At 34.1% G+C, this 14,575-nt stretch overlaps 1 protein-coding gene across 1 annotated transcript in view; it reads left to right on the top strand.

The window, feature by feature from the left end:
• The window catches only part of ZNF451 (zinc finger protein 451), a 118,216-nt gene extending 106,384 nt beyond the window's left edge, over positions 1-11,832 (top strand). The window contains 2 exon segments of the mRNA XM_079147485.1: positions 1,520-1,585; positions 11,040-11,832. Coding sequence (XP_079003611.1) covers positions 1,520-1,585; positions 11,040-11,086 — 113 coding nt within the window. The 3' untranslated portion in view covers positions 11,087-11,832.
• Positions 11,833-14,575: the final 2,743 nt, after the last annotated feature.

Raw genomic sequence — 14,575 nt, 5'->3', positions numbered from 1 at the left:
TCTCTCCAAGCCTAGGTTTTTAGTACCAATATTTTGATTATAGCTATGATACGTGTATATAAATCTTTGTAGAGACATATAAAAAAAAAATCCAGTGATCTGTGCTTTAATGATCCCTTTGGCAGCCTTAACTTTCATCAGTTCTTTTATTTTTTTCAATTTTATTTTTTAGTGTAGTCATTTGCATTTTCTTAAAACTCAGCAAATACATGGATCCTTTCTGGCAATCCTCATCAGAGGAGCCAAGTAAACTTGGTTTTAGACCTTTTACATTTTATTCACAAATATATCCTCATTCTAAATTAAGTCTCATGTTTCAAAGTTGGGGATATAATATGACACTTTAATATTGTTTTAAAGAGAAATGAACTCAACTTTATTGAGGATATATTATGTGCCAGCCAACATGCTAGTTTCTTTTATAGTTGTTTAAACATTGAAAGATGTTTAAACATATTTTAAGAACTCCTTCCATGTGTTTTTAAATCTTCTTTGCATTCTTTGAGTAAGGATATGTTACATTAGCCCATTTTACAAATGAGGAATTAAGGGTTCAAAAAGTTTAAATAACCTATCTGTGGCCACTCAAGTCCTTTTTATCAGTATTAACTGCTACAGGTAAAGCTTTCATTGACACAGAACTGATTTCATGATGTAGAAGTAGCCACCCAGTGTTAGTGACTCTGACCACATCCTTGAAGAGTGAAGATAATGAGAGATGCTCTGCCACAATCTTAATAACTTTGCAGAATTAATATAAAGATATTAAATAATACATGGGTTTTCTTTTTTTTTTTTAAATAGCTTTCAGGAAATCTGATTTTTTGATCAGAAGAAAATTGTTTGGTTGTGAGGGTTCTGATACTTTAAAAAGTAAACTAATTGAATGCCAAACATAGGCCAAGGAAAACAATTAGCATTGTAACTCTCCTGGGAATTTTTGTCTCATAATTAAACCAATATTTCTGTCTTTAAAGGCTATTCAGGATGTTGGCTAGAACTTTAAGCACTACAATGAACTATTTCAGTAGTGCAACATGCAGTTCTAGAAAATTCACTGAAAACCCCCTCCCATTTTTTTCTTCTACCTTTACTCAATGTAAATGTTAAGTGAATATAGTCAGTATCTGTTTGATGCAGGAGCATTTTTTTGTTTGTTCTTTTTTCTCCATTTTTTATTGGTACATTATAGCTGTACATAATGAGGGGAGTTTTTATATTCATACATGCACACAATATAACAGTATAATCTGGCTAATATTATAGGAGCACTGTTAATTAAAACTTGTGGTGTTTTCTCTATAGAGATGATTTTCAAAATACAAAAGACTTACCATTTTTAATATTTTTTGGTAAACATTTTAAAAAATCAGACCTCTGGTTAAGTGATATAATACTAATGAATTAATTAGTGAGCTTGGGTATGAGAGAAATCATTAAAAACAATATTGTATGAGAATATGTAATGTGCAGTGACTTTTTCAGAAATACATTTGTATTTATTGATTCTGTCTTACAGAATGTGACAGTGATGATAATGTGGGAGCAAAAAGTACTTCAATAGAAGAATTCAATTCCACAGAAGGTAACCTAATAAAATTAATCCTTTCCTTATTTTTTTATTTAAAAAAATGTCTCCCTATCTCAGCCCTTCACCTTCTCCCTACTCCATCCTTAACAACAAAAGGTTTCTCAATTTAAGAGATTATTTGCATTTTCTCACATATGATAATTTAAATTTAAAGGTAAACCAAGTTCTACGGCTAGAACAGGTACCAATCCATTATGGCGTTTGTGCCAATTTTAGTAAACCATCTGGCTTTGTAAATAAAATTTTAGCTGCACAGACTATTTTCCCTGTTCTTGAAGGAAAAACTCTCTCCTATAAGTTTAAAGTTTTTGCATCACTTGACATTATATAATTTCATGGCTATACCACTATTTGTACCATATAACCATTTTTTATTTTGACCTTTCCATAATCTGCATTTTTTTAATAACCAGGGAGGAAATGAGATGTTACTTTTAGCCGCATTGAAAGAGTCCAAAGTTTTATATTAGTGTCTTTTGCATTAAAATAGTACAGGTCTTCATATATCTATATGAAGTAGGGTTTATTATTGGAGATTTGAGGGTGGGAATGTAGAGGCTGGAAAGTAGAGAAAGAAATGTGGCTAAACAGACAAACAGGATGACCCAGTTGATTTGTTTTCTGTGCATTTATGTGCTCTCATATCATACAGTTAGTTTGACCAAGGGCATACTAGAGCTTTGTGCTGTTAGGATTGGGGAATTTGAATCTGGCTATGGAATCGATACATCCTTTTATGAAGTAGAAAACTCACATCTTTCTGATAGCCAAAATTAATTGGTTAAACAAAGTTGGCAGAAAATATATAATCTAATTGGAAACAAGTTTTTTGCCCAATTTGTTTTCCCAACATGGTCTTTCAAGGTTTAGCTCAATGCTTAACAGCCACATAATGAGGAATTAGATAAATAAAAGAACTTTTGTGAGCTTTCAACAAAAACTGTCAGTTAAATTGTGTATCAAAGCCACTAAAAGATGAACACTGCTGAATTTATAAGTTCGGATTTTGCATCCCATGACTATTCCAGGGAAATGCCAGAGTTATAATTTTTAAGTAACCACACTTTGGAAGCTTTCACAGTTTTGTGGGCTTCTGGCTCACCCAAGAATGAGATGTGTATAACTGGATATGTATCAGAACTTCTACCATTTTGTTATTTATGCAATGTATTTTGTAGTTTGGGGATTGAGATTTTACATTTTTATTACACTTTATTTTGGAAAAATAATATTAAAGGAGTCAACAAAAGATAATTTAAACTTTTCACTAGTTGTTATTTGAGATGGCAACATAAGGCCGCATTCCAAGAAAATCAGGGAGTATATGTGTGGGCTTTCTTTTACTTCTTGATGCATTGTATCAAGTTAAGTATGAGGAGTACACAATGTTCCATGGAGGTTAAGGACTATGGTCTCTTCTATGCACTTTCCTTTAATATTCTTCTTTTTATCACTCCTCTTTATACAAGAAACCGCTCAAATGTCATCTCTTAGGTTGAACCCACATAAAATTACCATTTCTGTGTGGTCAGTACCTCTTCTAGATTTTTGGTCTTTAAACAGAGCTAAATACTGCTTCTACTAGTCTCCCATGGTAACATACGAAGTAGATTAAAAATATTGTCTACATTTCTCATCTTCATGGAGTTCCTCAAGGAATCAGAATCACATTTTTATTTACTTCCCTTTAATAGTACCTAGCATAGCGTTTAGCACTAAATGATCACTTATAGGACAAATAAACAAACATAAAACATGTTAGAGCCGCCAAGACCCATCTTCCTACAACTGGATAAAGAAAATTAAGACAGAGGCAATGTCTTAATGGGAGAATATTGAGTGATTTGTTAACCGTGTACCATGGAACAAAGCAATCTTATCATCTGGACCTTTTAATAAAACTCAGAAAGCTTAAATATCCTCTCAAGTCTCTTCTCATTCCTTCCCCTCCCAAGACAGCACTGAGTGCTTAACTAATGGCAAAAGGGAGGATAAATTTGTTTGTGGCTTTGCCTTATGGGGAGACTAACTTTGTTGTTCTCCATAAACTGATAACAAAATTCTGATCACCCAGACCAATAATAGCAATCCCATATAATCTGTTTTGTGTATTAGATAAGGGACGTAGAAGTCAATTGGTATGGTGGTAAAGAGTACAGATACTGGAGCCAGCCTGCCTAAAGTTAAATTTAGTTCTGCTGCTTACAAGTTATGTAATATTGGGCAAGTCATCTAACTTTATGCTCTCTTGTTCATTTATATTCTTTTTGTTCTTGTTTTTGTTGTTGGAAATTGGGATATTCAAGTATCATAATTTGGTACCTCTGGAAATCAGGTTCTTCCCTTTCCCCAGGGTTCACTGTTCTTGGCTGTTGAATGCCATTATTGTGCATCTTAAATTCTTTGTGTTTCATTTTCCTCATTTTAAAAATGGGAATACTAGTATACCTACCTTACTAGGTATGTAAAAGTTGTTGCTGCTTTTGATGTGACTATAATTATCATTATTACCACTGTTCCCTTATCTTCATCTAAGGTCTACTGTGGAGGTATGCCTACCCAAAACCCTGGCAAACAGGACAGCATTGTGTGGATCATTGCTCATGCAAAATCATGTTCCTATCAATGTCGGCAATGTAACTTACTCTTAGAGTTCCTTCATTTAACACAGTCACCTACATTTTACTGATAGAACATAAATATTAAAACTACTTAATGTAGCCAATTTTTAAAGAACAAAGAAAGGGTAAGAGACTAGTGTTAATTTTAAAAATTTATTTAATCTGTAACAAACTGCTACTTTTAAAACAGTTCTTCTGAAAGTCAAAATATTCATTTGATATATTTTAAAAAGTCTTCTAAACATAAGGTCGTTTAGCTTCAGATTCACAGCTTGTAAATGATTTGTTATAGGTCTTCTAGATCTTATTACTGGGTTTTTTTTTTTTTTTTGCGGTGCTGGGGATCGAACCCAGGGCTTTGTGCTTGACAGGTAAGCACTCTCCCAACTGAGCTATCTCCCCCGCCCATGGGTTCTTTCTTAATCTGCCATAATTACCACTCTCACAGAGTACAGTTAAGGCAGATAAAAAGGTGTGGAAGAGGAACAGACATACCCACAGAATAGAACAGGGGAAAGGCCAAACCAGATTTTACACAAAGTGCTTTTTATTTCTTCTTATGACTTCAGGTTACTATCTTAGTTCTTCAGTTTCAAACTAAAGAAATTGTAGCATTTGTTATATGACTGGTCTACTCTACTAGTAATGAACTCCTTTCATTTCTTTAAATCTGGGTTTCTTCTTCATTCTGAAGGTAAGTTTTGCTAGATAATTCTTTGTTGAAGGGATTGTTCGGTTTTTATTTCTTTCAGCACTTAAGTTATATTATCCACTGTCTTCTGGCCTCCATGGTTTTTGATGAAAAATCAGCTATTAATCTTACTGAGGATCTTTTATATGTGATGAGTTGCTTCTCTTGCTGGTCATGTTGTCCTTGACTTTTGACAATTTGACTTTAGTAATATTTCAATGTGAATCTCTGATTTTATCCTTCTTGGAATTAATGGGCATCTTGAATGTGTCAACTCACATCTTTCATCAAATTTGGGTTCTTTTTCAGCCATTATTTCAACAAATATTCATTCTGCGCCTGTCTTGTTCTTTGTTCTGAGACAACCATAATGTGCATGTTAGTTTATTTGATGGTGTTCTAGAGGTTCTTTAGATTCTGCTCACTTTTCTTCATTTTTCTTTGTTTCTCATACCAAATAATTTAAATTCTTCTGTCTTCAAATTTGTTGATTCTTCTTAGTAGGTCAGATCTGTTAAATTCGTCAAAAGAATTTTTTCATTTTAATGATTGTACTTTTCAGCTGTGGACTTTTATTATAATTTCTGTCTCTATTGATAATGTTTTTATTCATGTTTCATTGTTGAAAACTAAACAGTTGAATATTATAATGTGGTATCTTTGGATATCAGGTTCTGTCTCTTTCCCAGGGTTTATTATTCTTGATCATTGACTTCAGCAGCTGTGCATGTATTTGCTTACTTTTCCATACTATTTTTGCAAAAACTGTATTCCTTGTTGTATGCAATCACTGAAGTGATTCCTTTAGTTTGTGTTCAGCTAATGTTTTGACAGATTTCTTTGAGTGCCAGGAGCTCAAAACAAACAAAAAATACCTCTCCCAGTCTTTGCAGGTTTGTTCTGTGCTGGGCTCTCCTTGCACATTTAGTCAGCTTATATTAACTATATAAACTGGGCAGTGATGAAAGTTAAGGATCTTTTCTAGTGTTTTCTCAGCTTACATCTTGTCCTGAGCACATACCTGGTTTTTTAAATTGCTCAGCACACACAGGCACTTTTGAATGCTTTATTTCCTAAAGAAATTCTCTTCCTGGGTTTTCCTCTGAGGCTTTAGGGTCATAATCTTTTGACCATTCTCTGTGGGCCTTAAGTTTTTTTCAGTGCTACTTGTGCTGCTTTTCTGCACTGAATAGGTCTTGAGCTAGGTGAAATAGATGAATACTTTGAGTTGGTCCTTCAGCTAGTCCCCAGACAAATTAAAACAAATATAATAATTTGTGAGTAAGGTCTTTGTTCTGTCTGACACCAGGGACCAGGATCCCGTACTGGGAATGGGGCTGCTGTCTTCAAGACTACTGCCAAGGAGGAGGTAGTAGGGGAAGGACAAAATACAGATACCAGAAGACTTTCCTGCTGTCTTTATGTTGTCATTTTTCTTTCTCTCTTTTTCATTTCTGTGTTTGCTTGGTTGCTGCAAACCTTTGGTTGTTTTCCAGAGTTTTGATAAAGTTATTTCTGCCAGTGTTTCAGTGTATCCCTGGAGATAGGGGTATTTGGAGCTGACTACACTGCCACTTTATTGAATTCACCCCAAGACTGGTTTTTATTTCTTTCTTAAATGTTTCATAGAATTCACTGATGAAACTATCTGGCTTGGGTTTTTCTTTAATTTTTTTAAAGTCTATCTATAGATAAACAGATTTTTCAGTTTTCATTTTATGTCAGTTTGGAGTATTGTGATTTTCAACAAATTTGTACATTTTACCTAAATTTTCAAATGTACCAATGTGAACTTGCTCATAATAATGTTCCATTGTAATATTTTTAAAATTTCTGCTAAATTCAGACTTCAAACTGTTTCCCCCACAGCAAGCAACAGCTAAAATTGCTTACTTTGAAGTTTAGGGTTTTCAGCTGTTGATTTTCACTGGGAAATGAATCTTCTCTCATATATGATGCATAGTTCTGAGGTTAACCCAGTACTTGAAGATTTAGGGGAACCTCCTTTGTTGCTTTCTCATTTCTCTGGAATACACTTCTTATATAACACCCCTGATAGATGGAAACACTGTCTTTTGATTACTCAAGCCACCAAGAGTTTGTCTTTCTTAATGAAGTCTAGTCATCTTATTCCATAAGGAACGGAAAGTACCTAAGGCAAAAACTGATAAAGCTATAAATTTAACCTTGTGATATTCATTTAAAGGGTCAACATCTGCCTTGTTTATACCTTTTTTTTTTTCCCCTTTGTTTATTACTCTACAGTTTATAGTTGTATCTATGGGGACTAGTTAGAACACTTGCCTAGTATGCATGAGATTCTGGGTTCAATCCCAAGTATAAGGAAAAAATACATGTGTGCGTGTGTGTGTGTATGTGTGTGTAATCTTATCTATGGGAGGGTTAATCCAATACAAGCTACTCTACTAGTATTGGAAATGCAACCAAATAGTTGATTTTTGTTTTTTTATCCAGTTTTAATTGGCAAGTTTAATTCATATAAGTTCACTGTAGATACTGGTATTTTTTTTTTGTTTGTTTTTGTTTTTTGTAGCTTCAGTCTAAGCTTTCTCTTTAAAAAAAAAAATGGTTAGTAAGTTATTTCATGGTTACCTTCAAATTTTACTCCCCCTCCCCACCATAATTTAAACTAAACTCTACTTGTATATTGTCCACCTCCTGTAGTGAAAGGACTTTACAACACTTCAGCTTTGGTTCTCCCTCCCGACTTACATGCTACTATTCTCTAGTACTTGGTTCTGTGTTTCTGTGTATATGTGATATAATGCATACATGAAATATATAAAACATCTCTCAAAGTAGGTAACTACCTCTCTGGTTAAAAAGTAAACCACTTCCAATGTGTTAGTTTTCTAAGAGTGGATTAGTGTAGACAAATCACTTCAAACCGAGTAGGTTCAAACTATAGAAATTTAATGTCTAACAATCTGGAAGCTAAATGTTTAAAATCAAGCTTTCAACAGGACTGTGTACCCTCTTGTAGCTTCTGGCAATTACTGAGAGTCCTAGGCATTTTTTTTAGTGTATAGATTTATCGCTCCAATATCTGCCTCCATGTTCATGTGGTTCTCGTCTCCCTGTATGTCTGCCTTTGCATGATATTTTCCTCCTCTTAGAAGGATGACAGACTTATTAGACTAACCCTAGGGTGAAGACTAGTAAGATTAACTCTAGGACTGTATATAGGGTATAGCTCAGTGGTATAATTCTTGATTAGCCTGGTACCAGGCTCTGGATTTGATCCCCAGCACTGCAGGGGAGAAAAAAAGAAACACCCAAAGAACTCATCTTAATTACACTTGCAAAGACCTTATTTCCCAATTAGAGTATTTTCTAGGAATTAGGGTGGTATGTCAAATGACTCCCCCAAAACTCATTGAAATTTAATTGCCATTGTGATGGTATTAAGAAGTGGAAAGTGGAACTAAAGAGGCAATTATGTTATGATAATGGATTAATGTTATCTTGGGAGTGGGTTTATTGTCTTCAGAGTGGGTGATTATTATACGAAGTTCAGCCCTCTCTTGCTGTTTTGTGCACGTGCTTTCTTGCCATTCTGTCTTCTGCCTTCTGCCCTGGGATGATGCAACAAGAAGGTCCTCACCAGATGCAGGCCCTTTGACCCTGGACTTCTAACCTCCAGAATTGTAAGAAATAAATTTCTTTTCTTTATATTTACCCCATCTCAGATATTCTGGTTAGCAACACAAAAGAGAGCTGAGACATAGAGGTTAGGACATATCTTTTAGAGGGACATAATTCAGCCCTGAACAACTAGTACCCCAGAAGTGTCCCCCTCATGTCCTCTTCTAGTTACTTCCCCTCCTTTCCTTTCCAAAGCTTAGTATCCACTTTGTAACTTAAACATTATAGTTTAGTAGTGCTTGATTTTTAACTTTATTTAGATGAGATCATATGGATCATTATTGTCCTATACAAATTTTTGGGATGATGAAAATGTTTTGTATCTGCACTGTTTACTTTAGTTGCTACCAGTCACGTGGGTATCAAACTTGAAATGGAGCTTGATTGAGGTATTGAATTTAAATTTCATTTAATTTTAATTAATTTAAATATAAATAGCCACATATAGTTAGTGTGCATCATACTGAATATACATATGGGCTGTATTATTCTGGGTCTGATTTCCTTTAACCAGCATTGATTTAGAGAGTCACCTATGTTTTGGTATGTAGCTTTGGTTTCTTTTTAATACCTGTGTAATAGTCTATGTATATACCACAACCAATTATTTATAGGCTTTTAAATTTTTTTTATTTGTTCTTTTTAGATATATATATGACAATGTATTTTGACATATGCATACATGGAGTATAACTTCCCATTCTTGTGGTTGTACATGATGTGGAGTTACACTGGTTGTATGTTCACATATGAACATAGGAAAGCTAATATCCAATTTGTTCCACTGTCTTTCCTATTCCCATCCTCCCTCCCTGCACTTCATTTATTTATAGACATTTAATTAATACTTCTTGGCTATTACAAGTAATTCAACTGTGAACATTTTTCATACTTTTTTTTTTTCCCCCTGGTATTAGGGATTGAACCCAGGGGCTTTCTATCACTAAGCTATATTTCTAGTCCTTTTTATTTTTAGAGATAAGAGTCCCACTAGGTTACCTAGACTGGTCTCAAAACTCCTGGACTCAAGTGAGCCTCCCTCATGCCTCACCCTTCCAAGTGTAATGGCACCTTTTGGTGGACACAGTTTTAATTCAGTAGAAGTCATCATTTCCATAATGTTTTTTGAATCTTTGTTTAATAAACCTTTCTCTGCAGTGATCATAAACATACTGCCCTTTATTCTCTTTTAATAACTTTTATTTTGCCTTTCACAGATACATAGACTATCAGAAGTACATTTTTGTGTATTCCTTAAGATAGGGATAAAATTTTTTCCTATATGGTCTATCATTTGATTTACCACCATTTATTAAAAAGACCCTATTTCCCTACTATGTTGTAGTATTATTTTTGTCATAATGTGTGCATATTATCATGGGTCTGTTTCTGAAATTCCTCTGCTGTTCTTTTGGTTTGTTTATTCTTGACTAGTACCACATTCTTACTTAACTGTAACTACACAATAGCTTCTCTATCTTATACAAGTCTTATCACCTTGTTCTTTGCTAGAAATGCCTTGGCTTTTACTTTGTGTTACCTCATCCCTTTCAGTTAATCTTAGGGCTAGTCCCTGACCTTAGAATGTAGCTTTAATTCAATGCACAGTTATACTAGCTTGTAGTATTTTAAATTGCAGATAATATAACAAACCAGTGCCCCTGCTCAGGGGAAACTGCAGTTGCATCCTGGAGGAATCACTGGTACCTGTAAGCCAAGGAGGCTCTGGGAGGCAGTGGGCCAAGTGTGATCAGATGAACCTGGTATGAGAAGTCAGTGAAAGCAAGGAGTTGACACCTAATTCTATTCTCCTGGGTTTTAGAAGCATTCCCAGGGAGGAGATGGAGAGAGACCTGTGAGCCCAGCGACATCTATCTTGTTTGCTATTATTCTTGCTCCTGGCATGTGGTGGGCATTCAATAAATATTGGGTAAATGAGTTGTGTATGCATTTATTTCTCAGATGACATTACATAGCTGTGAGTTTCACTCTGCCTAAGATGCTAGAAAGTTTAGAGCAGATTTTTCTCCTTGGGTTCTATTGAGGTATAGTTGACAAATAAAAAAGTAAAATTTTAATAACCTGTGAGATTTTGCTGTTTCATAGTGTTAACCTTTCTGTTTCAATTTCATCTTTATATGTATCACTTCAAATCTTTTAGGAAATAAGTGATAAGGATTTTTTTCAATATTGAAACAAGTGATTATGTGTCAGTGACTGAAAGTTTGTTGACTTTCTGCATTCCTAAATAGAAATAACTTGCAAAGTCCTTAGTACATTAAGTTCATATATTCCAGATTCTTAGTTCAAAATATTCAAATATTATGGAGAATCTCCAGTATATCCTAAGTACTTCAATTTTGATTTTCCTTTCCTTCTTGAAAAGATGAATATAGCTGATAAAACTTACATAAAGAACATGTTGATTAGTTTTATGCCCTAAGTTTTAAAATTCTGTTTTTTAATACAGATGTGGAATTAGAAGAAGCTATTAGAAGAAGTCTTGAGGAAATGTAATAAAAGATATTACCACACAACATCAAGTGGCCTTGAAGAGACTCAGGATAATGAATTCTTGAGTTTGTTTTCTAAAGGAGACCAGAAACCTACTAGTACAAACATTTGAAACATGTTTTTGCATTCATATGTTCATAATCTCATATTTGCTTTGTATTTTTTGTGCTACTGTACAAAATTGTATTAAAGGAACAGAATACATGTTAATGCATATATAGATCAGGTATTCTAATATATAGGTATCACAGTTTCCCAACTAACTTAGAATTCATATATTCAGGTTAAAAGGATTAAAGAAAAAAAGGAAAGCTCTTGCCTGTTGTTTGTTTTCCAAGTATCATTTGTTCCTTTTTTTCTTTTTTCTTTTGTACTGTCAGATGATTCTAGCTTATTTTTTAGGAGTGAAAAATGAATATAAATAAAAGTGCCATAACTCAGTTTTTCCATAAATTCTATGTCTCATGTGGCATTAATGTGTAATACCTCTGAGATCTTTGCTTATGATTTTTAGAAGAGGGTAATGGAAATTGATAACAGAAACAGATTAAAAATTTTACCAGTGGTGTTCTTTGTGGGTACACACAGATATATATTCTTGCTTTGTTTAGAGAGGCACATTGCTAAAATAAAAGCACACTTTTTTTTTTTCAAAATAACTAAAATGGAACCTTTTCCTTTCCTTTTACCTGCTTAGATTCTTATGTGACTTGTATGATCTGTTTAAAGGGAATGTCAAAATATATGCATTCAATTAAACTTATTTTAATAATAATACTCTTACTATATATTCTTATATGCATAATTTTCTTCAAAAAATAATGTTGTTGCTGTGTATGGTGGCAAATGTAATCCCAGCAGCTTTGGAGGCTGAGGCAGGAGGATCATAGCCTGGGCTATGACCCTGTCTCAAATAAAATAAAAAGGACTGGGGATATTGCTCAGTTGTAGAGTGCTTGGCTAGAATGTGTGAGGCCCAGGGTTCAATTCCTAATACTACAAAAAGTAAAATAAATAAAACAATAACAAAAAATGATCATAGTAATGGAAATGTTGAACAAATGTACTCACAAGTAATCTTCCTTAACTCTTTAAAATTTTTATTTCATATGAACTGTCTTCATTTTAGTTCTTCATACTTGTTGAATTGTCTGTTTCCTACATTTGGTATTACCTATTTAATTTTTAAATGTTGAAGCCCTGTTTTGATTAATTTTTTTAAAAGTTACATAAGTGGAAAACTAAAAAGGATTAATCCTGTTTTCACATATATGTTTCATGTTGTTTGACCAGAAACATCTTCATCTCTAAACATTTTGAGTAGTAGTAATTTACCAAATTTAAAAAATATTTCTATGCAGTTTTTCTTCATATTTCAGATAGAAAGATATGTCTAGAATTTCATTTTTTTCTCTGACACTAGATATTTTAGTGTTAAATGGTTTGCTGGTTTATTAACTATAATCTTTTCAATCTACATTTGAAACCAATTTGTTTTTATTTCTTTTGATGTCATTTCTCTTCTTTCCTACTTGCATTTTTAAAAATTCGACATTGTAGCTTGAGGATTTATTAATCATGTTTCTAAAATGACCACATTGTGCATTTAATTTTTATGTTAAAGTGGTCAGGCACTGGGCAAGGTAGTCATGGAGTTGGACCTTGAAATACATCTGCAGGAGCTTGCTAAATAGTGGATAGCAGAAGGGACATTCCAGAAAGAAGAGTAGTTAAGTGGATGTGGAACAAGAAGGGCAGTATCTCTTTGTTAGAGATCACACACAGGTGTGATGAAAACCCGTACTCTGTTAAAGTTTCTTGGTGTGTTATAGTCGTAACTGAAGCTCTTGATGACAGGAAAGGGATATTTCACCATGACCCTAAGTAAGATAATTGGGTTGTTTAATGTTTAAATTTATAATTGTCACTGACTGTATTTCTACTCATTAATTAAAATCATTTAATTTCTACTCATTAATCATTTATAATTTGGACTTAGACATAAGGAGATGTAATTAGTAGATGACATTAGTGAAAGATATATTATCAGAAGTAAATGTTTCTAATACTGACATAGATGCTTATTTTTCATTCCACCATTCATTCATTCATTCATCCATCCATCCATCCATCTACTAACAAAATATTTATTGAATACCTACCATGTGCAAGCAACACTTCTCAGCAAATGAGATCCACACCTCCATGAAGCACACACTGGGGCAGTATTAAATAATAAACAAAACAGTGTATCTAATTGTGACTAGTATAATGAATGTCAAAGAAGGAAGGGAATAAATAATGCAGGGGTTGGGGGGAAGGCTTTCTATTAGGGTGGTCCAGAAAGATTTCATTGATGGGTGAACTTAAGCTAAGAACTGAGGAAGGTGAAGGAATGAGCCATGCAAACATATACAGGTGGTCCCTGACTTAGATGGTTTTGACTTTTTCTTTTTGGACTTTAGGATGGTGCAAAAGCTATATGCATTCAGGAAAAAACATATTTTGAATTTTGATCTTTTCCCAGGTTAACATATGTTTTGCCATACTCTGTCAGGCCCAGCATTGGCAAGTTGCAGCTCCCAGCCAGCCACACGATCATGAGGGTATACAGTGCCCTGTCCTGCTAAGCAATGATGTTCAGTAGGTTGAATGTATTCAACCCACTGTTCAGTAGGTTGAGTGCTTTTTTGATTTACAGTATTTCCAACTTACCATGGCTTCATCAGAATGTAACCTCATTCCCACTGGGGAGTATCTATATAGAGCGGAATGTTCCAGGTGAAAATGAGAAAGTCTAGAAGGGAAGTTGGTATATTCAAGGGAAAGCAAAAAGTGAGTATGACTAAAGCAGGATGAGTTTAAGAGGGTAAAAAAGACAATCAACTCCCTAAGGCTCTTTTTCAGGACCTTGGCTTTTACTGTGAAATGCAAAGCCATTGAAGGTTTCTGAGAATAAGTGGTGTGATATTTGGTTATTGAGAATACACAAGAGGCAAGAGAAGCAGAGGCCAGATAGCAAGGAATTGGAATAATTCAGGTGCAAATTGACCAGGTGGCTTGCACCAGAGTGGTGGCAATTGAATCAGAAGGAAGAATCTATTCTGAAGGCAGAAACAATGGAATTTATTAATGGATTGGATCTAGGATAGTACCAGGATGATCCTAAAATCAAATGATAGACTTTCAAACTATCCACAACATAGTTTATATTTCAAGTTTGTGTCATGAAATGACAAGATATGTTTAATGAGGTCAGATAATCCCATGAGTTTGGGTGGAATTGGGATCCAGGGTTAAGTAATGTAAATAACCTTTATTTCTGATTAAATTCAGCTTCAAAGTTTTATCTATCATTTTCTGTGCCCTGTACATTTTCATCTTTGCAGTGCGAGGCACAGCTATAGTGAGAGGGAAGCAAAACACAATTTTTAAAATAAAACTTTTATTCCTAGCTGTAGTTCATCCTTTACTGACCTCTACAGCGTCTGT

This window comes from Sciurus vulgaris (assembly GCF_902686455.1).
Source record: "Sciurus vulgaris genome assembly, chromosome: 7".
In the NCBI taxonomy this organism is placed as follows: domain Eukaryota; kingdom Metazoa; phylum Chordata; class Mammalia; order Rodentia; family Sciuridae; genus Sciurus; species Sciurus vulgaris.
This window is presented reverse-complemented; position numbering and strand designations above follow the sequence as displayed.